This window comes from Haplochromis burtoni, unplaced genomic scaffold, assembly GCF_018398535.1.
Source record: "Haplochromis burtoni strain Fernald_Lab_line unplaced genomic scaffold, NCSU_Asbu1 Contig_270, whole genome shotgun sequence".
Taxonomy (NCBI): Eukaryota; Metazoa; Chordata; class Actinopteri; order Cichliformes; family Cichlidae; genus Haplochromis; species Haplochromis burtoni.
In genome coordinates this window covers 554,895-577,021 of record NW_024582631.1, presented here as the reverse complement: position 1 = coordinate 577,021, position 22,127 = coordinate 554,895, and the positions used below count along the sequence as shown (strand labels likewise).

General features: G+C 41.7%; 1 protein-coding gene across 2 annotated transcripts in view; it reads right to left on the bottom strand.

Moving 5' to 3' along the window:
* The window catches only part of igsf11 (immunoglobulin superfamily member 11), a 118,335-nt gene that overhangs the window by 71,513 nt on the left and 24,695 nt on the right, over nt 1-22,127 (bottom strand). For both annotated transcript variants that reach the window (XM_005939599.3, XM_005939600.3), the window contains exon 2: nt 9,794-9,823. In XM_005939599.3, coding sequence (XP_005939661.1) covers nt 9,794-9,823 — 30 coding nt within the window. The remainder of the gene's footprint in view (nt 1-9,793; nt 9,824-22,127) is intronic.

Sequence of the window (22,127 nt, the reverse complement as noted above, 5' to 3'; positions counted from 1 at the left end):
CTCCACCACTATTTTATTTTAGGAAGCTGTCTTCATATCTTTGCACTGCTCTTAACGTCCAAATGCCAAGGTTAAGAAAGTTAAAAAGATGTCCCGTGATTGAGCCCTCTGAGACTGATATCTAAGGACAGCTGCTCTTCCTCTTTCCTCTCTCCCTCTTTTTATGCTCCTTGCCTATCTCCCTCTGTCAATCCCAGAAAAAACTTTTAACCCCACCCCAACCCCCGATACCCCCTTGCAGCTCCCCCCACACATACATCTCCGAACTCACCAGATTTCCTCTCCATCTGCTGCCTGTCCTAACAGAGCCCCTTCGCTCTCCACTATTTTCTCAAATATTGTTTCTTCATTTACTTACAACTACACGATGATTTGCTTACAATTGCTCCACTGAGGCAAATTGTCAAGTTTTCAATGCCAGTAAACATTCAGTTAGCCAGTGAGTCAGAGAGGCGAGTAGTCTGTGTGTGTGTGTGTTTGATATGTATCAGGGGTTTCCTCTCAGCTCCTATTACTCTGACACAACACGTTCTAAATTAGCCACCTGACACTAGCCACTGCCCGAACCATAGGGCTTGACCTCGGGTGTCCCCCCCACTTTGCACACGCAACATGCCCCAACATAGGAGTGCAACACCTGATCAGAACAAACCTCACTAAAGAGTGCAAATTCCCTCATAGAAAAAGATGTCTGTGCAATAGAAAGAGCGTGTGCTTTAAGATTCCAGGTTTCCCATCCAAGTACCAACTCAGGTTTCAGCACACAGTAAAATATTCACAGCATTCAGTAACCTTGTCAAAGTTACAGACATGGTTTCACTGACTTTGTCATGGCCTATTTAACATTAAGTTCCTATCAAATTGCCGCTACCCTCTGAACCCAACTCACAGTTTATATCCCGCCGTTCGCAAATACTTAAAGGTGTGATGATTAATCTCTGTGCTGCTGGCGTTAATGAGCAGTGCCCTCTTTCTCCCAGTCCTGTGGCTGGCATCTGCCCGCTTACACAAGGAGAGAGGAAAGTATGCAGGGCAGAGCAAAGACAGCTCACGTTGATTATTGGAAATACTAATACATTAATCCATCCAAATATCTCGACCCACAGTTTATTTTTGTGGTGAGTCTGACACTTTGTTCCTCTTTATACAAGATGTTCAACGATGACTCATGTGTGCTTTCCTCTGAGGATGAGAGGGCAATGTGTCCACCTTTGCACCTACAAAAGTATAAAACCCACTACTTAAAATATTATTTTTCCTTTTTCCCCAAGATGCAGTCTAAAAACTGCAAATTGTACCTCTGAATGGTAATGTGCATTACCGCTGCAGAACACTGAGGGCAAAGATGGCAAAAGTATGTGGCAACAATGTTACTTGAAGTTACTGTGTGATGCCAACTATGAGACGGTACAAGGACAGGTTTGTTTAAAGTGGACATCTGATCACACGCAGGCCTCTCAGTAATTAATAGGCATGAAGTGTTAATTCAAAATGGTATGTGTTTCAACTTTCAACTTTAACAGGATTACAAAACACATTCTTCAGAAGTGGCATCTGGAAGGTAAGAAGTAGGGGGGGATTGTGACTCGGTTATAGTTTCAAGTCACATTGTGGTAGCAGCTCTTTTTCGGTACAACAGTGATTTGCTTGGACTGATAGCCGTGTCGTTCCACTCATACTGCGCAGCCCTGACCTCTGTCGGTCTCATAAACACTGGCTTTACAAAATTTGATTACATGTACGTGTGGAAAGAAGAGGTCAGAGGGGCAGAAGGAGTATGTATGAGAGAGAATGACTGACAACTTGTATCCCTAAATCCCCAGAAGAGAGCGGATCAGAAACAAGGTGCAGTGCAGAAGAGTCAGCAGTTATAAACAGTTACTTACCAGAGCTTGTACTATCAAACTCTTTGTCATGATAACCTCTTCATGTTATAGCTGTGGGATTAAAGAAACCTATAGTAGTTTCTATGGAGTTTCACCTATAACATTAGTTCATGTTAGCCACACTGGACTAGAAATGTCAATAGGAGGTCAGTCGGAGATCTTGTTGAGAATACATACAGCTAGGGCTGGGCGATATATCGAGTTTTTAAAAAATATCGATATATTTTCATACGAGATATAAGATGTGACAATGTCATTTATATCGATATAGTATATGTTACGTTATAATTATACTTGTGGAGCCGCAAGTTTGCCTCTCTTTTATCCACTTAAGTCTCTATGCAACGTTACTGGGCCTCACCTCTCCTTCACTGAACACAACCCCCCCCCATCGCTTCACCTGCAGGCAACGACAAGATTGACACGGCAAATCTCCGTTAACGAGTTACTGCGGATCGCCCCGTGCGTGGGGCTGGATGGCGTCAACGTGTTAGCGAGCTAACCGCGCTAACAACATGCATGACCTAAAATCCTTTCATTTTCTCCAAAAACGACAGCGCGCCTTATGTATGAATTCTGGTTGTGCTTACTGACCGCGAACCGATTTTATGTGGTACACGGCGCTCAGCAAACTGTCAAGAAATGTTTTAGTTCGACTTTGGTCAGCTACGGAGCTGCACCGCTTGATGGATTGTCGGAGCATTATGGCTACCGTAGTCCGGAGCCTCGCGGAGTGATACGTACTGTGCTTCAACGTAATATTACCGTATTGTGTGTGTACAAGCACCTGTTAAGAGACACGATTATGAAGCAGATTTCAAACTCCAGGCTGTCAGCCACACAGTAGAAGTTGGGAACAGAGAAGCTGTGAAATCTGTCTTTGTTATTATGCTCAGCGTATTTTAGTTCACATTTTGACTGCACAATTGTGAGCTTTTTGTTATGCACAAAAACAGCATTGTTTTCTTTTATTTATGGGGCATTATTATTTAATAAATGCTGATAATTTATTTTTGAGTAATTTCTTCATGTACATCTACGCTGTATGTTAATAAAAGTGCCCGTGTGACATCTGGAACACAGCTTTGACTAAGAACTCTCTTTTTGTTCTTACCTTATGGCTTAAAGAAAAATATCGAGATATATATCGTATATCGCCATCCAGCTAAAAAATATCGAGATATGAATTTTGGGTCATATCGCCCAGCCCTACATACAGCAACCATCTTTAAAACAACAACAACAAAGAAAATAAATGGAAAACAAGAAGCACTCCGAGAGAGCAAACCTCCACGAAGGCAGCACAGTCTCTGGGTAGTATTTATATTTAACGGAGTAGTATCCTGTTTTGTATTGTTTTCTTTGTGCTTTTGAAATGGAATTCAGGAAGGTTCAAGACATACAAATAACGTGTTTTGGAGCCAACGTGAAAGAAAAGCAGATGTAAAATATAAAACTGAGGTCAGAACTCAAATGTGACAAGCTATGGATCCAAACTATAAGAGTCAGAGGCCCACGGTAATGTTATATTTAGAATCCCGTTATACATCACATATATTATATAGTGTGTTGTCAATACAAACAATGGCAGTAAGAAACAGCTTTAAATTGATTTACATAGAATAATTATCACTTTGACCTTCAGATTGATCTGTTGGGGTCAGAGTTCAAATGCGATACAATAATTTAAATCTTTATGTGGTACTTTTTATATGTTGACCTTGAAGACCTTGGTGGATGCAAGACAAATTTTAATGTCTTGTTAATGTGACCCCGTATCAGTAAGGTGATTTTATCCTGTAAGTCAAATAGAAATAAAACACATTGTGAGCATGCATTTCAAGGTGTCTATATTTAGCTATGCCCAGATATAAAAATGTGTGATTAGAAAAAAAATCCCATCACTTCTTTGGAAGCACTTGGGAAGCTGACATTTCTTTTCAGTCACATTCATTTTCTTGGCAACCTGCTAAAACACAACAATAATTACCTGCTTTTAACTCTGCTGTAGTAGTGTCCAAAACTCCCGAGGGAAACATCTGGGACTTTTTTAGCTGCTCAGTACTCCCGAATGCTCACCAACAAATTGTTAACTGTGTCTTGTCTACTATCTTGACTTGACCAGGTACTAAAAAAAGTTCAAAGTGAACCAAACAGTAAAGTTGTGGGACAAGCAGCTAAACAATGAGCCCAAATGTTTTTATAAAACCCTGTTTGTTGAGCGACTAGCATCGTCTTTGTGTGGGATTTATGGTTTCTGTTGTAATCCTTACAGCTTTGCTCTGACACCGCTCAAAGATTTTCTTTTCCATGCCTGCTCCTTCTGTGTGTTTTGGTTGATCTGAGTTCTTCGTTCTTTGTCCTTTTTGCACTTCTTCCTGTTTTATTTTGAAGGTTAAGAAGGTTAGAAAGGTTTGAAGGCTAGAAAAGGAGAAAAGTTGTTCCATTTGGTGTTTTGCCTTTTTGGTTTTTTTAAACGAACTGTAAACTGGAGGCCATGGCTTTTAGCCTTTTGACAGACACTGGGTCAAATTTAAGAACTTCATCCACACTATCCTTTTTTCACATTGTCACATGCAAAAAAAAAGAGGTCCGCAAGTTATTTTCTTTACCTTCAGTCCATTGGTCATTAGTGCTGACATGTGCCCGCACTCAGTTTGAGATCCCTGATCATATCTCCTCGTCGCCTAAGTTACATCTTTTAAATTTGAACAATGGGAGCCACCTCTTCATTCTTCCCGCAATCCTATACTTCTCCCAGCCTCCCACTCGCTCCCAACTTCCCCATTCTTCCATTGTCCTCGACTGATATTATATGAACTCTCATTACAGGGGTGGTAATAGACTCTTCAGCACCCAGATCCTCTTTATTATCTGTCAGCTGTGGACTACATCTCTAAGCTGATTAGCCAGAGCCGTCTTTTCAGCATTTCAATTAGGAGCGTTTTGAATAGTCAAGCAGCTTGCACGCCTTATATTCATTACTGACATTCTTAGAGCACTATGCGACGTTCAAATCCAGTAATCCAAGAAACATATTGCAGCAGTGAGGATGAAAGGGCAACAGAAGAATGACATCATGGCAGATTTTAATATTGGTCTCACAGGCAAAAGGCAAAAGTAGCTATTAACAGCAATCCAAAGCAATTTACAGCAGCAGAGACACTTGCAGTTTAGCATAAATGGCCCAGCTGGCAATCCTGTCATGTACACCCATATGCAAGCACACACGCATACACACAAACGGTTTTTCATATGCTTTAAAAGACAAATATATTCAAGAGAGTTATATTTACCATCACATATTAAGCTCTGTGCCTGAATCTTATCACTGCAGAATGGTAAAAATTGATAAATGTGTCAGTCTGAGTAGCATGAAGACTGGACATACAGGTAAAACACCTGTATGTCCAATTCGGCTGTTCGGCCAGGTAAAGGGCCACAAAAGGGCAAAAAATGAGAGAGGATGAAGCGGAAGAGCAGGAAATTGAGGGAGAGGAATGGGAGGAAGAGGTTGTGACTCCTAGTACTAATGGATTTAGGTCAGATGACGAAGATATGATTTGCTTTGCACGCTGTGTGTGTTCGTGCGTGTGTGTGTTTGTGTGTGAGCTTGCGTGTACAAGTGGAGGGCATGGTTTTGTGATGTCATTAACAGTGGAGCCAAAATACGATGATCTCGGGGTATTATCAGTATCTGTTTAAGGTATCCGGCTTTGTCAAATACCCACTTGACACAGGAGTCACCATCATGTTTTATCATTCAGTCTGACTCTCTCACTTTCACACACACAAACACGCGCACACACACACACACACACACACACACACACAAACTCCCACTAATCCATTCAAGGCATTGTTAATCCAGCTGTGTGCTGGTACAGAGATGTGCTGTACATGGCTGACAACCAAGTCACCAACGCTGATGTCGTACCTGTGTGTATTTCGGTTGCCTCCGTTGTAATCGCTGCTGTTTGCGAGACACATGCAGCACACTATTATGCGACTACATCAAGGAGCCTAAACCGTGTACTCTGCTCTCTGCATTACAGCACACTGAATTTCTCTCTGTAGAGATCCTGAGTGTCACAAACGCTCGTGTCGGTGCGCTAAGTGAAATGTTGTTGTCATGTTCTCAGCTGTATAATTTGACAAAGAGCTCAGTCTCACTTAGAGCCTCAGTCGGGGAGAAGGGAGCAGAGAGGGAAAAGGGATGCAGTTGTGCACACTTGAGGATTTCTACAGTAGTCATGTACCATTTGCCACAGAACAATGGAAGTGGAGTAGCTGAGAGTCAAGTGCCTTTTCCCTGGGCATGTTAGTGGTGCTTGTAGAGGAAGACGACGGTCTTCACCATTTCATATTAGATTTTTCAAGTGAGTAGATTCTTTTTTTTACCATTGTGGTTTCAGTGAGGTCTCTTTCTCTAACCTTAAAACATAATATCCCTCATGCTTAATTCAACGAACACGTTTAGACGTATTAAAATCACAAAAGAAGTATTTCATCTCATCACCTTGACACTGTCTGATCTGTTTCTCAGGTATGGTAGAGTGGGTCTGTATTGTTGGAGTGTTCAAAGATATCGCCACAGTCTTTGCTTGATTGTTATAATCTGGTCAATCTGCTTTAAATGCTTAGTTTCCAGCAGTTACTGCATTTGTTTGTCATCGACATGAAGGGATTTCTTTAATATAGTCGCAGCTCTGGCTGTAAACACAGCAGTGTCACCAACCTGCTCCATCTGATTCAAAATTGTATCCACCGCTTTGCTCTGCAGTACTCTGCAGTTTTTGGATGTTGACCAAAACAGCTTTTTCATTAATTAAGTCATGTTAAACTTGCTTTTCTTTGCTTAAGGTTAAAGTAAAAGTGAACAGTACAGTTCCAACGTGTGCCCCAGTCACACAAGTATAGAAACTGTTGAGGAATTATCTGACAACCAAATGTGTATTCTCCAACCAATTGGGGAGTGGTTACTGGAGGTTGTTGGCAGTAATTAAGAAATTCACACAGGCCTAGAGACCCCCTGGTAACCTCAGGCCATTGGTTGGCAGGTGGTTGCTGGAGGTTACTGCCAGCTGCTAGTAGTCCCTGCTGTGTGTGATGCTGGACGGAAAACCTCTGTGCGATTGCTTTGATCACTAGCAGGTTACTGCTGTCTCCAGGGGTTTTCATGCAAGATGCCAACTTGTCTACAAACTACTCGCCAAGCAGCAGTGAAACTAAAGAAAGCGATTGTAACTATAAACAGAGAACATTCACCAAAACGTTCTGCCCTTCAGTTGCAAAAGGGACTACTTTCTCTTTGAAAACAGACAAACTCAAGTCCCAGTTTGCCACAAGCAACTCTGCAGTAGGAAATAAGAAAAAGGAAATAAGAGGATGACATTTTAATTTGCTACCTGAACACCCATATGCACCTTTTAACAGAGACATATATAAATAACACTGTTTTATATAGCCTACTGTATTATTGAATGACTAAGTTCACTGTTATGTCCCACAATAAGCAGGAAATGAGGGTATATTTACTGAATACAAATACCTTGCTATAATCATTGTTGTTGCAGAACTTTGCTTGCTTGCTTTGAGTGCCGTGCACTCTCATACTGTGGAGTAGATTCAGGCACCCTAACAGATTTGAGAATTTCAATTTTATTTCAGTGGTAATTTTAAATGTTGTTATTTTTTCCTTTTCTTTTTACAGAACCAGGCCAGGGACAGAGAACAGAAGAAGAAAAGGTTGGCTTAAAGGGAGCGTGGACGTGTAGTTATGAAGAAGTTAGGAAAAGCCTTCATAAATTATTTCAATGGATATACAAATGATGAATGTAACCTTCAGAGATGTTTTGCTGGAATAAATGGGGAATAGACTGATTCTTTTACGGTACTTTTCTACTCTCCCAGAGCACTCAAAGAATTTAATAGAACATACTTGATTCACCTATTCACACCCAGTCATAGAAGTGCTTTTTCTATGTTTAAGTGCTTTCTATCTAACATTCACACACATTCACACTCTGATGGATGCATCGGAGAGCAACTTGGGGTTAATATCTTGCCCAAGGATATTTGGCATGTAGACAAAAGTAGCCAGGGATTGAACCACCAACCTTCCTAACCCACTTAACCTCTTGACTTACAGCGACCAATGCACATAATGGGGAAATAAATGTAGTTCTTTACATTTCTAATAGAGTGGATTTTTAGGACTTTTCAGTTACAAACTAGAGGATCCATTTTTTCATGCAAGCCCAGATTAAGATTTAACTGCCTGTGTAGCATGGACGGACTGGGCGTGTGTGTGGCCAGAGACAGGGATAAATAAGGGAAAGCAAAGGAGTGGACACATCCTGAAAGAACAAGACAGATGTAAAGCTATGCTAACAGGAAGCACAAGAAACAAGTGAGGAAAAACAGTATGCATAGAAAAAAACATGATACAGGCAAGGCAAAAGACTATCAAAGTAAAACAGGAAGTAGCACACTTAGACATGTGGGCTTGATACAGGGACTGGAGAGAAACACTCATGAAGACACACAACTTGATGTGGGAAGACAAAAGCACGCACATAGCAGACAGAGCTGAAACAGAGCTGAAACAGACAGAGCTGAAAGACAGCTCTGTCTCGTCCCTTGCTCTTTAGCAAGGGACGAGAGAGAGAGACAGAGGAAGAGAGGAAGAGAGCGACAGCAAACTTGACTTTCATAAACAGACATGATAGACAACACAGAGACATGACAGGCATACAAATTAACATGAAGACAAGACTGACTTCACAGAGAGACACCAATAACTAACACAGGAAACTAGACACGAGAGAAGAAACCAGCTAGTGATGATGAACAATGACTTAATCACATAATAACAAAAGCCTGAATGACAACAAATACAAAATATAGAGCTATAATATAAAAATAACTAACTGGAAAACTCAAAACCAATAAGATAGAAAAATTAAAAACCCATGAGAAAGAAGGAGCAGTCGGATTGGGACATGGCTGAGATTGAAAGGCTGAATGTGGGAGGAAGAGGGTCATGACATTTAAAAAAAAAAAAAAGCTCGGAGGGATCACAGAGAAATACTGAAAGAAAAAACAGAAAGAAGAAAAGCAATAGGAAAGAGTGACGGATAGACAGAGAGATAGTAAGCACTAAAATGTAGTAGAGGAGATAGCAGATGGTGGGGATTATTCTGGACTAAAATACTCTGTGATCTACAGAGGGAAGGCCACAGACATAAACCGTTACAGACTCCATCTGCCAGAAATAGACCAAAAAGAGCTGTAGGTGCACCATCACGATAATGATCAAATACTGCCTGGATAGCAAAATCCAAAAAACGGCTATATTTGTCATCATAAACAACACAATGACTCTGAGGACAGATAAAATGCTGATGTTCAGTTATGCTCACGCATTTAGAGAAATCACTTGGGAGAAATGTCCTGTTGAGTGTCACAGAATCGGGCCTTTCAAAAAACTTAACAGAATTATATTTAGAAACTGAAACGGGTGATCGGCAACGACGTGAAGACCTAAAACGTGCTGCTTTCAGGTGCCTATGTGCTGGAGCATTTGTTTGTGTGTGATTATGACTGATACCATCAGCCACTAATCCACATTTTATGTTCACCGTGATTAGGACAACAGCCTGCTGAGCTATGTGCGTGCATGTGCGTGTCTGTGTGTGTGTGTGTGCAGTGAAAACAAAGGCAAACTAGTCCACAAATCTCCCAAATAATTCGGTTATATCCATCCACACACATACAAAACCTGAAAACACACAAACAGAGATACAGACTAATGCCTGCTAATCACCCAGTCTCCCCCTGTGTGCAGGAAGGGAATAAAAGAGCAAAGACAGAGATCTGGAAATAAGTTGAGCTCTTTTTTTTACCTTTTCCTGTGTGTAGATCAAACCTTGAACCTGCGGAGAGAGAGAAAAGGCAATAAAGAAGGCATAATTACTGTTGTGTTTTGTGAGTGAGCATTAGTGTAGCTGAGGCAATCACACAGTGCACCATCACACTGATGAAACAGAGAAATCAACATTAGCATCTCTCTGCAGGCAGACAGAACCTGCGCCATGCTCAGTTGCTTCTTGCATCTTTTCTTGATATCCCTGCAACTGCTACTCAAGACTTTAGGTTCCTGTGGCAGCAAGTAAGCCAGTGGCATTCAAGTCTCAAATATTGTGACTTAATCTTTGTGTGCATAACAGAGAAAGTGTGTGTTTGTGCATGTGTGTTATTGGCTAATTATCTACCCTGACATGGGGGGCAGTTAATTAAATCCTTCCCCGGCAGTATGCATAAAGTAATTATTGAGCATGGATGCATATCTACAAAAAAAAAAAAAAAACATTTGCATGTGATAAACATAATGTCACGTGTTCCCTGCTGCAACACACACATTTAAAAGAACTTCCTTTCCAAAGAACTGAGAACATGCAGGCAATCAAACCGCAAATCAGAAATTTGTTTTTTGCATCATCTTCTCAGAAGATAATGAGCTGCTCTTCAATTCCACCTGGAAATTGAAGGTGAGCGCAATTGCACTTGACAGACCGCTAAGTTCATTGTTTCTAAGTTCATCATCACATTGAACCGGTGTTGATTTTGTTGATCGTTGATTTTCGTTAAAGGACTGTTAAAGTTAAAGACTTCTTAATTCTTAAACCTATTATGGATTCAGTTTTTATACACCTCAAAACACCAGTATGTATCCACCAACTGCGCCAGTGAAACAACACATTCCCTGCAATCACCGTGCCCCCAATTACTGCTTTCTGTTCTGAAGCTGATGGAAGAAGCCTGTCATCCAGTCGGTATGTACAACGTGCAAACAGATGCCCGCTGCATCTGCCGTCTCAGTGAAACGGTCCGGTGCTGGATTGACACGATCTGCTAAGCTGCAGTGAGTGTCTGAGATCTTTACCTTCGCTTAAAGGGCTTTGAACGCTATAATCAGTGATAAAAGCTCTTAACTGACACAACATCCTCAGAGAGAGAAAGGGGGGGGGAGTGATTGCGTGTGTGCGGGGTTAACTGGGCATTTTTGTCCCTTTGCTACTTTCACGAGACTTCTCACACTTTTCAATTTCAAAGATTCAATTTCTAAGATATCTCTTCCTTTCATGCAAAACACTGCGTCATTGTCCCACACTGTAGCTGCATTCAGAGTATTTTGAAAAGAGGCAACACTGGCAGTTTCAATCTGTCCTCTGCTGAAAACCTTTGATGCTTTCAAGCTGAACAGAGAGAGACTGACCACCCAGGCTACAGGAGCCCTAGAAACAACAGGAGCTTCTGCAGCATACAAATAAGCTTAACAATCTTCTATGGATACGCACACATGAACATAATAAGATGTGTATGCTTTTCCCGTACAGGTTTATGTGTTGCTAAAAATACATATAAAAGACCTTCATGTTACAGGATTAAAGTTCTTTTACCCCTATAGGGACCCCAAAGCTAACAAGCTTTATGGCTCATATAGCAAAAACATCATGCCTGAGTACTTCTGTTTTAGTTTACCAATACAAACGTTCTGCTAAGAGCTGAGTTCTTATAATCTTGCGAACATATAGTCATGTACTTGGTCAGTAGAAAAGCACTTTACACTCTCTTCATGTGTGAAGAGATAAAAAAAAAAACCCAAGCAAACAAGCGAGCAAAACAAGAAAACGAGCACACACAGTAATAATATTTCATATTTTCTGCATGAGCAGGTGATGCAAGCAGAGGTGTGAGGCTGATGCTTCGCACGGCTGATCCTTTTCAGCTGCTGACATTCACAGGACCGTCAGCAGCATGTCTTCACACTACCTGCCACATACGGCTGGAGTGTTCTGCGCTTGGAGGCATAATCATTTCAGCAGTTGTTAAGGAGAACTCATTCAGATGGAGCAAAGGCCTGTGGCAAAATTGGAAGAGGAGGGTGGTTGGCAGTGAAAAAATGTGCTGCACATGCTGCTATGTTAACAGTTAATATTTTGCGTATCTGCACAGAACTAATGCAAATTTTGTGCAACAGTGGATGTAACAGCAGTGCGTGATCGCATCTGACTAATCGATGAATGAAAGTTCAGTGACTGACGATGCAAGGAGTGGTGTTTTGGGGTGTTTTTTGAACGAGGCAGCCAGAAACGAAAGAGCCAAAATTAAAAAATGTGATGATGCAGGCAACAGGTTGCAGATACAGATACTATATCTCCCCCTCTCTAAAGGGCATCATTCACTCTACAACAATGTGATAAGTCACTGCGTGAGTCCACTGCCAACAGTTTGAATTTAATCTCAACCTCTGAGCCACTTTACAGAGAATTTCAAACCATTACCCAAGCTCAACGATTGCCAGTGGCTGCCAAGTACCTTCAAGGGAATGTCAGTTTCCATGGTAACCACGCCACCACCAGCTGTAGACCCCATGAGTGAAAAATTCTTTAACGGCCAACGGATCACAAACCTTTCTGGAAGTTTCTCCCGAGTACTGTGTTGGCCTCTCTATCTCTAATGGACTTTTTACTCTTTGTACTGTGTGTGTCAGCTGATGCTCACTCCCAGCTTTCTTTAGTAGTTTCTCTCGGACTGAGAGGGCTCTGCGACACTAAATGGAAGGATGTACACATTTTTTAAAGTCAGTTGAGAATCAGGAAATGATATGTTCCCATCATTGTGGTTTCTTAACTTTGATCACATCAAAAATGTGTTTAACCTGTAATACAGTACTGTTTATGTTATTACCTGAAGAAAGAAGATGAAAGCACTATTGTGCTACAGTCACACTAGTTTAAACAGTGGTTGGAGACACAACCACATTTATTGTGACCATGTTAAATGAAGTTTTCTTGTTTGGAAACAGTTGCTTGAGAGACGGGGAACAGGTCTGTCAACTGCTGTCCTCAAAACATCTTGGGTTAGTCAAGATGGCAATAAGGTGGAACCAGTCAGTTTGCAATCAAATGGGCTCAAGTTGGCCATTACATGCAGTCTGTTTGTGATAATACACCAAACTCTGATAAATCTGCAGTCCCCAGATCTGTTGCAAATCTATTGTGATCCATCCATTTTCTTCCACTTGTCCAATTCAGGGTCACAGTGGGGATGGAGGTTATCATAGTACAAGAGCCAGGATACTCTTTGGACAGGTAGCCAGACTGTTGAAGGGCCAGCACAGAGAGACAGACAACCACTTACACTCACATTCACACCCACAGATAATTTAGAATCACCAACTAACCTAAGCTCGCTAACAGCATGTATCTGGACTGGGGAAGGAAGCCAGACCACAGAGAGAGGACTCACACGGACACGGGGAGAACATGTAAAACTCTTTAAGCAGAAATGCACATTAGCTATTTACATTCAGAAATCAGTTAGAACCTCAAATGTGAAACACACTTTCCTCTATAAGTAGTGGTGTAGTTGCTGTGAAATGGCAATTTAATTGCATTAAAATATAGGCGTGCTGTAACTTTGTTTTAATAAAATAATTTAAACAGAATCCAACCAGCTGGCAACCAGATGATGATGCAGATTAATTCTAGCATTTTATTTATTCACAAACCTTTGCCACTCTGTCTGAGAGTGATTCCAGTCAGTCTCAGTCAGACTACAACAGTTTGGGGACAGGCTGCCTCCCACCAAGCGACCTGTGGTATCCACTCAAGCTCCAGATGTAACCGAGCCATTAGAAAAGCAATGGCCTTGCTAAACAATACCAGGTAAAGCAAAGCGTTACTTGAAATTATGTGCTTAGATGCTCTGAGCAGCACTGAAGATGGAAAAACAACTTTACAACATGGGAAATAAGACCAACAACTGTAAATGCACAGGCGGGCTGAAACAAGCTCTATAACTTTGACTGAATTATTATCACCATGTAAGTTACAAATTTACTGTTACAGTCTTCTGAAGGACTGGTGGGTCTTTACAGCATAATAAAGTAAATCGACTCAGCTCATTCTTTTTCCTCTAACACCAAACTGACACGAGTAAAATAAATCACTGTGGAGTGCCTTTAGTTTTGATTGCATTCCTGGGGACAGACTACTGGAGCAGTGAAAATAACAGTTAAGAAGACTGAGAATATTACTGCTAAGCATATGTGCACAATTAAAATGCAATTTGTTTAAATGTTTAAAGCGGATCAAAGTACATTCCCGAGAACTGGTATAAAAGTAAAGATGAGCTTCTGGTAAACTACAGCATCACATCTAATTATCACTAAACGAATGTTTCTATAGTAAAAAATATGTGTTGTTTCGCTTTTTGTTTTGTTTCCCTTATAAGCAGGGTTTACTTCTCTCTTCTGAAGACAAGGAAAGGAAGAGTACTGCTCAGTAGACACTGAAGAAATGCAGCTTCAAGCAAAACAGACATGTGCCTCCCAAAGGCAAAGCATGCTCATCTCTCCCGCTAGTGTGCGTAGCCAGGAGTTGATAACCAGGTAGAGAGGAGCCATGTTGGAGACAACATGCCCAAACAAACTCCCACAGGATGTGGAGCGCTTCTTAAAAGCAGACAAGCCGCATCTTTAAAAACACAGCTCTGGCATTGGTTCACACATGATTTCATGACCCACGGTGTTCACACCTGATTCTCTCCCCTCCTGGGTCTTAATCAAGTTGTTTGTTTCAGAAAGACTTCATTAGTTTGTTTCTTTGATTGAGTAGCTGTGAATGCCTCTGAGTGAGTGCGCGCGGACGAGCGCACACTGATTTAACATCATGAAACACACATACTGTCCTTGAGAGTGCCTCTGACAAATGTAAACAAGTAAAACAAATAAAAAAATTTTAAAAAACTCATGACGTCGTGATCATAGATCATTTTCTTACTGGGAATACAGGTCGGCGCAAGGCAGGCGAAAGTGGAGAGGGTGTTAAGAGATGTTTTCCTTTATGGAGAATGATTTGTTTGTTTTACGTTCCAGCTCGCAAGCCTCACGGGCCCTAACCTACATTACAGCACAATGACTATTAATCATTGATGCTCAGACCTTTTAATATCGCTCATATAAAATTTATCTACACGTGAACAAAACAAATGAAGAGTTGTGTTCTGAAACACTGCATATTCATTTTTTGGTGGAAAATGATCACCTGGTGATTACCAAGCCTGTGGTCTCCACAAAGTCTGGACCTAAGCAAGACATGCCTGTTTGTTCTGAGAATATAATATCATTTCCAACTTAGCTGATGAATTTGAAAGTTACTTTATATAGTTACATTACTCTCAGACACATATCATGTCTTTTAAGGTTATTTACAGTTATGTAACTGTAATCTATAGCACTGTGCAAATGTTTTGAGCCACCCCTCATTTCTTTATGTGCTGCTTGGAAAATTAGAAATGCTCCATGAAAGAGCCTCTGCCATGTTTCACAGATGGCTGTGGACACTTACTATATAAGACCTGTTGACACTGATTTTCAGTCATTGTGTAGTTTGGCATACCTCACCTTTTTCCCTCTGTTTGCCTTCCTTACACATGGCTTTTTCGACAGCCACTCATCCATTGAGAACATTTCTGATGAAGCATCGGTGAAACAGAAGATGGATCAGCTCAAGGGTCAAATCCCATGTTTAGTGACAGGCCTTTGCTGGATTTTCCCCCCTATTTCTTAAGGGTGAGAATTCAGACACTTTTCATCAGCTTTTTAGGTCTGCCACTTCTTCCTTTGACCTCCACTGTTCCAGTTTCCTCAAATTTCTTTTAGGGCACACTGCACGCCATATCTATATGAAAGGTTTTTCTCTCATAGCTCCTTAGTAGTCACCCTGTTGGTTCAAAAATACAATTTCATGCCTGTCAAACTGTGGTGTTTTTGGTATTTTTCATAGATACTACTGCTGAAGTCCACTTTAAAAATGTATAGCAGTCTAGCAGTTTGGAAGCTAAATAAAAAAAAAATGAAATGAAAGGTGGCTTGACACTTTTGCACAGTAGTGAAGCCGTGAAATGCTGACAGTTCGTTAGTTTATATGCATATCAAATTCATTTTCACAGTTTGTGCCTGCAAATCATATTTTCAAAGTTTCTTTAGGTGTGAAGATTAAGATTGCCCTCTAACAAGTCAGTCAAACTAAAACTTTGTTCAGTCACATTAATGTTTCAAACCCTGGTGCAGCACCAGCTTCAACAAGGTTCTCAAAAATCCACTGCTCACACATTTTGGTATCAGCAGCATCAACTTCTTTCAGACTTTATTAAGTACGATTATTAATTTCCCTTTTAACGTCAATAATATCACTATACTTTCTCAAAACCTACATATTATTTTTGTATCAGCTTGATGAACAACTTCTATGGAAACCTGAGTATCAGTGACGTGCTTTTCAGAAAAACAGTGAACACAAAAATATATTTTTAGACCAAGTCCAAACACAGCAGCTGTCTCATTTGCATTTGTGATTATCAGAGACTATTTCTCTCATGTATTTCTTTTTACCATTGACAAGAACCCACTGTACCGTCGCTGCTCGCTGTGCGCCATCAATCTTCAAACAATCTCTAGTCTTTGCTGCAATGTACTCCATATTTGTCACTTTTGAGACAGGCCCCAATTGTGTCTCCTGGATTGGACGCTCGGTGTCCGTTTCATTTTGACGACTTTGAGATAGCCAAGCACTTCACAAGTTACAGACATGTCTGAAGTTCAATTTAAATGACCACTGGCTAAAACAAAAAAACATGCACTGCCTGAAATCTCACATGCACACACGACAACAGAGTTTTGAGGCCTGCTGCAATGAGTGTATGAATCCCAATATAGCAAAAGTGCCTATAAGAACCAGAAGAAGAAGAACAAGAGCTTGGTAGCTCTGGTTTTAACATTTTTTTATTAAAACGAACAAAGAAGCAAACAATGTATGAAGAACCACAATGGCATGAACGCACTCCTATCGGCTCTGCTTCACTTATCATTTGCATTATTTATTATGTTTACATACTTAACTTTTCCACCGTTGTTTGCCCAAGTCTATTCAAGTCAGCTACATTTAGTTATAGTACAGCTATAAGGTATGGGGTCTACACACACCCCCATTCTCTGCTAGCCATTGGGGTGGAGGGTCTGGGAGGAGATGTTAGCTGTCCGATTGGCCTCCCTGCTGCTGCGGAGCCTGGGACGGTCTGCTTGCCTCCACCCCGGGGGGGAAGGGTAACATCTCTTGGGTCTGGGTTCTGTTTCCCCCTCTGGGGGCGAGGGTACCTGGACCCGGGGTATAGAGTATGTTTGGGGAGTGTGATTGTGTGTACATGTCCATTTATGTCAATCCTTACGTTGGGTGAGTGCTGAGTGTTTGTATATGTGTGCATGAGGGTGGGAATGCATGTTTTGTGTTGCCTGTTGTCTGTGTCTATATGTCAGGTCGGGTCTTAGACTCCACCTCTCTGGGAACTCCCAGGCCCTCCAAGGCCTATCTCCCCTCACCACACTCCCTGCCGGTGACTGATGCCCTCAGGGGTCGGTGCATTGGTGGTTCTTGGTGTCCGGGGCTGGGCGCTCAGGTATGTACCAGGCTCACTCCCGGTGGCTACCTGGCGGGGCCTGGCGCCTGTTGCTCGGTCAGGCCTCCTCCGGGGTGCGGGGGGCCCTCGGGCCTCCGGCCTCTGGGCCTGCGGCTCGGTTCACTCTGGCACAGCTGGCTGCCGGCAGAGCCGGCGGGCACGCCGGTGCAGCCCCCTCTAGCTTCTGCTCGGTGGCTACTGGGTGACGCCTCGTCTGGGGATCCTCAGCCCTTCCCATGAGGGTGGCACGGATGCCCCTCCGGTGGTCCTCCTTGGGCTCTCGCACTCTGGGCCTCTGGATGTCTGGGGCCTGGATCTCCTCCATGCCTGCTTCATGCCCTGGGGGACGGGGCTATGGCTCGCTACATCCTCTTGCAGACCATTACATGTGGAAACCATTTGAATACAAGCGCGCTGATCCACACAGGTAGGCACACGGGTGTTCACTGCTCGTAGACTTAAATTACACCTTTCTTGGCTGCTACTTCAAAGCACATTGTGCGCTGTCTGTCCTGCGTGCTGCACAACAACATTGAATATTTAGTATTTACTGCTGTTTACACTTAGCTAGATTAATGCGATGGTGTTGTGTTTAGTATGTTGCTTTGGTTTTTGTTTTTTTGTTTTTTTGCTTGTTTTCTATTCTTCTTCTCTCAACAGGTGATCCAGGAGATTTTTTTTCTCCCCCCCTTTCTCACTGTCCCTCTCCCCTTGTTTTTCTTTTCCTTCCTCTTTCTTTCTCCTTTTCCTATCCCTCACTCATGTCTGTCCCGTCTGTAACATCTGAAAATAAAATATAATAAACAATAAAAACAAAGGTCGATCAAATAGACCAATACGGCAATGCCACGATGATCCATTTGGCAAAGTAAATCCATTGGGTATCCTTGTTGGTCTTCAGACAACAATTCTGATGGCTAAAGAACCAAATGGGACAGGCAAAAGAAAAAAAAAGTTATAGTACAGCTAATTCGATGTGATCGTGTCTCTTTGAATGTTTCATGGGTCTTGGGGAACTATCGATCCTTGATCTCAAAATCATGCACGTTTAAAAATGGAAACCTCACAACCTCCACACTGCAAAAGCCAGTTGGTCTAGTTTTCACGTAGCGTTTCACATTGGCAGTATTTTTTTCTTCAGACACATGCATCAAAGGCATTTAAAATAAAGCTCAAATATCTCATTTAAAAAAAAAATGAACCACCTCAGAAATCAAAGCTCTTACAAATTCCAGATCTAAGGCCAATGCAGAATCATCATTTAATCCAGACAGTCATTATAACTGCGGAGAAAAACGTCTCCAGAGGTCAATTAACCCGATGAGTGAACTGAGAACCCTCCAGTGGAGGCATCAAATAAGCCAATATAGCAAAGACAACACACACACACACGAGCAGGCCAAGATAATAATGACATGACAAAGAAGCACTTGATAAACTGACACATGCTGTTTAATTCTCTCTGTCTCTGTTAAACATACTCTCTCTCACACACTGTACACATTAGCAAACAGATTGCTGTCCTTTAATCGCACGTCATCTTTTAATTGGAATAAGTGTGAAAGAAATAAAGGCAGTTAGATTGGCTCAGTCTGGCAGAGACGCCTTAGAGCACGAGTGCTGGAACGAACTTCATATATTCACATATGTTTTAATCATAAGGTCTTTTTACAGTCAGCCTGGAAGCGGAGGTAGCCAGATTATTATTTTTACATTCTCCATCAAAATCAGCCCTCCGTCGAAAATTTTACATGATTTACTGTTGGCTTAATTGAACAGTAGATAAAAACACTCAATCTCTGAAGAGACTAAATTATCAGATAAACCTAAATTATATACCCAAAGGTAATAGATAATAGATGTAAAACTTTAATAGTTGACATATCTCAAATACAACAATTTATTTGGCCATGCCAACAACTTGATTATGAGGAAGGAGGCGATAGACTGTGTCCTTAAGGAGCCAAAATCAGTCACTTTTGTGTGCTTATGATGGTCCAAGTGGTGTATTTGAGTCCTCGAATTAAGGGTTAGATTAAGGGTTAAAAAAACTTGATCAGGAAGTAGTGAAAATGTTAATTCATCTCTATTCATTCTGAAATGTGCTAAAGTTTGTGTCCTGATCAAAGAGATATAATGAATTCTATACAAAACAGCAGGCTCATGATAAATCTGTGTTTTATACCATGTAATCTATGTTAGCCATTCCTACAGTTTTCAGCTCAAACCCTTGTCACGACTGCTGTCATAATGCTGTCTAATATGCAAATCTTAGTGTGGAGATGCCTCTCCGTGATTGATCCAGAGGACAGACCATACAGATTGGCTAACTAGCTGGAGATGAATTATATGATGACACCACGATGGACTGTTTTTCACTCATCCTAGGGGTGGACTGCCTTTTTGTTTGGTTATAGTTTTCTCCTGTTTTCATAGTTAGGGAGCCAAGTTGTTGTCATTTGGTTTGATTCTTTTGATTAGGTTAGTTTGGTAAATCCTCGAGATATTAGATTATTTGACACTAAAAAAGGAGCCTAACAAATGAACATGTTGTAAATCAATCATTGTCAAACTTTATCAATTGTGCGATGTGGCTGCTTGGGGTCTGACGAGGATGGATCACCCTTATGTTGTGGTCTGGCCCTAGACAGGCCATAACACCCTGAAAAAGCTTCAGATATTCAGGTCACCTATACCTGCTCAGGCCACTTCAACTCATGGTCTTTATAATACATAACACTTTAACCACAGCAGAGTCATTTTCTGGGTTGCTGCATCTGTCTACGACATGCTCATTCACACCCTTCTCGAGGTATTATTCACCATCGCATACTTATATCTACATAATAAGTATGCGTGAGCTGCACACAATCGCTCACCGAAGTCTCAGTGTTGCTTATGCAAGCACTTTCCAACAGAATGCACACATGCATGAAGAATCATGCATCAAAAAAAACCTCCCTACACACACACTCATACAAACACACTTACACTTACATATCCCTGTCCCAGCACACACTGAAACCTTTGATTTGCGTGAGCACGGGTAGTTGTGCTCTTAGCACCTTTGGCTATTTCGGCCGTTAAATTGGTCCCAGTGAGATGTGAGAGCTCAGACCACGGGGCTGACCTCTAACTCTCCACCTATGGTGGCAAAGAGTCAGAATCGGTCGGTCCGATCAATGGCACAACAGCAGCCAGACACCCAGCTTCGATGTAGGGAGCCTCGTTGTAATGTATCAGCAGGCAGATGATGATAATGGACAAGGCCATCTGCTTGGTGGTTCTCCTCCGAGCACACGTTTGATTTTAGGGAAAATCTTTCTGCCTTTGACGCTTAAATCATCCTGGGAGCTGATTAAGGAATCAGAATTGGCTCGACTGTTTTTATTTTTTTTTATATATTATTATTCTTTAAGGACCCTTGCCTCATTGCCTCTTTTGGGACACAATTAAATTGCAGATTCTATTAAAATAACTTTATTTAAACCTCACTAAAGATGACACTAGTGAAGATACAGTTGAAGCTCTGACAGTTATTGCTCATAATAACTTGTAATAAAGGTAAAAAAGCTTGGGGTATACACAAGCTAAACTCAATGCAATACAAGACATGTAATGGACTGCCTTGTGCAGTGCTCAGAAGTGATAGCCTAGCTTCCTAGAAATCCTGTAGACACTGATGAGTGTCCTGCTCAAGCCACCTTTTGTCTGGGCATTGTTTATGACACATGACTACTGCTGGGCTTCCTACTGCCTCCAAAGTCAGCTGAGGACACTGATAAGACCTCACACCTGACTGCTGAGCAGGCTCTCAGACATGATGGAAGTTATATCTGGCCTGTCTGCCTGACACAAAAATAAATAAATGAAGAACGTATCTACCTGTCAATCAGCTGAGGACACAACCAGGTCCAAAGCTGAACTAAACTCATTAAAAGAGGAAGCAAAGCCGAGTCAAGAGCCACGTGTGGGAGAGTAATGCTAGGGAGTTGCACTGTCATCCACTGGTCATTCTTTTCCACAAAAACTGTAATCATGAACTGATCACCATTTCCTTAATTGTTTAGTTGCTAAGGAAGAGAAAAAAACTGCAGTTGCTTCAGTGTATTTGTTTTTTGGCAGAAATAAGAATCCCCAATTTACACATGTGAACTCATACTTTATATTTGACTAATAAAAGTGTCACACAACATGACTGAATGATGCAGAAAACAGCTGATGCAAAAACAAAACTGGACATTTAGTCATCTTTTTTAGTTCACAGTTAAAAAAAAGAAAAACCAGAATGCTGCACATCATAATATAGCCTCATCATACATGAATAATCTAAAGCCAATCAGTATGAAGCCCTCCATCGGCCATTAAGTCTTTCTGAATGGAGTCTTCCAACCTCATTCCAACAGACCGATTCCTCGCCGGCTGCTGAGATGCCAGTACAGATGGACTGAATGGAGATGAGGCCAGGAGCAGTGTCTGTGGAGCTAAACTCTTGGTGAATTGTGCCAGCAAAGAACGGCGCCGCTCTGGGGCCTGGCCCATGCGTTCACTCGAGCCCTGGCAGGGAGAACAGGGGCCCCCTTGTTTGGCAGAGGCATGTTGACGGGAAACATAAAGCATTCACATGATAACAAGAGAGAGAATACATGTCGCTGCTTTCTCTCCCTCAGATACAGTACACGTCTTTACACAGGGGGGTGGGATGTGGGGGGGGGG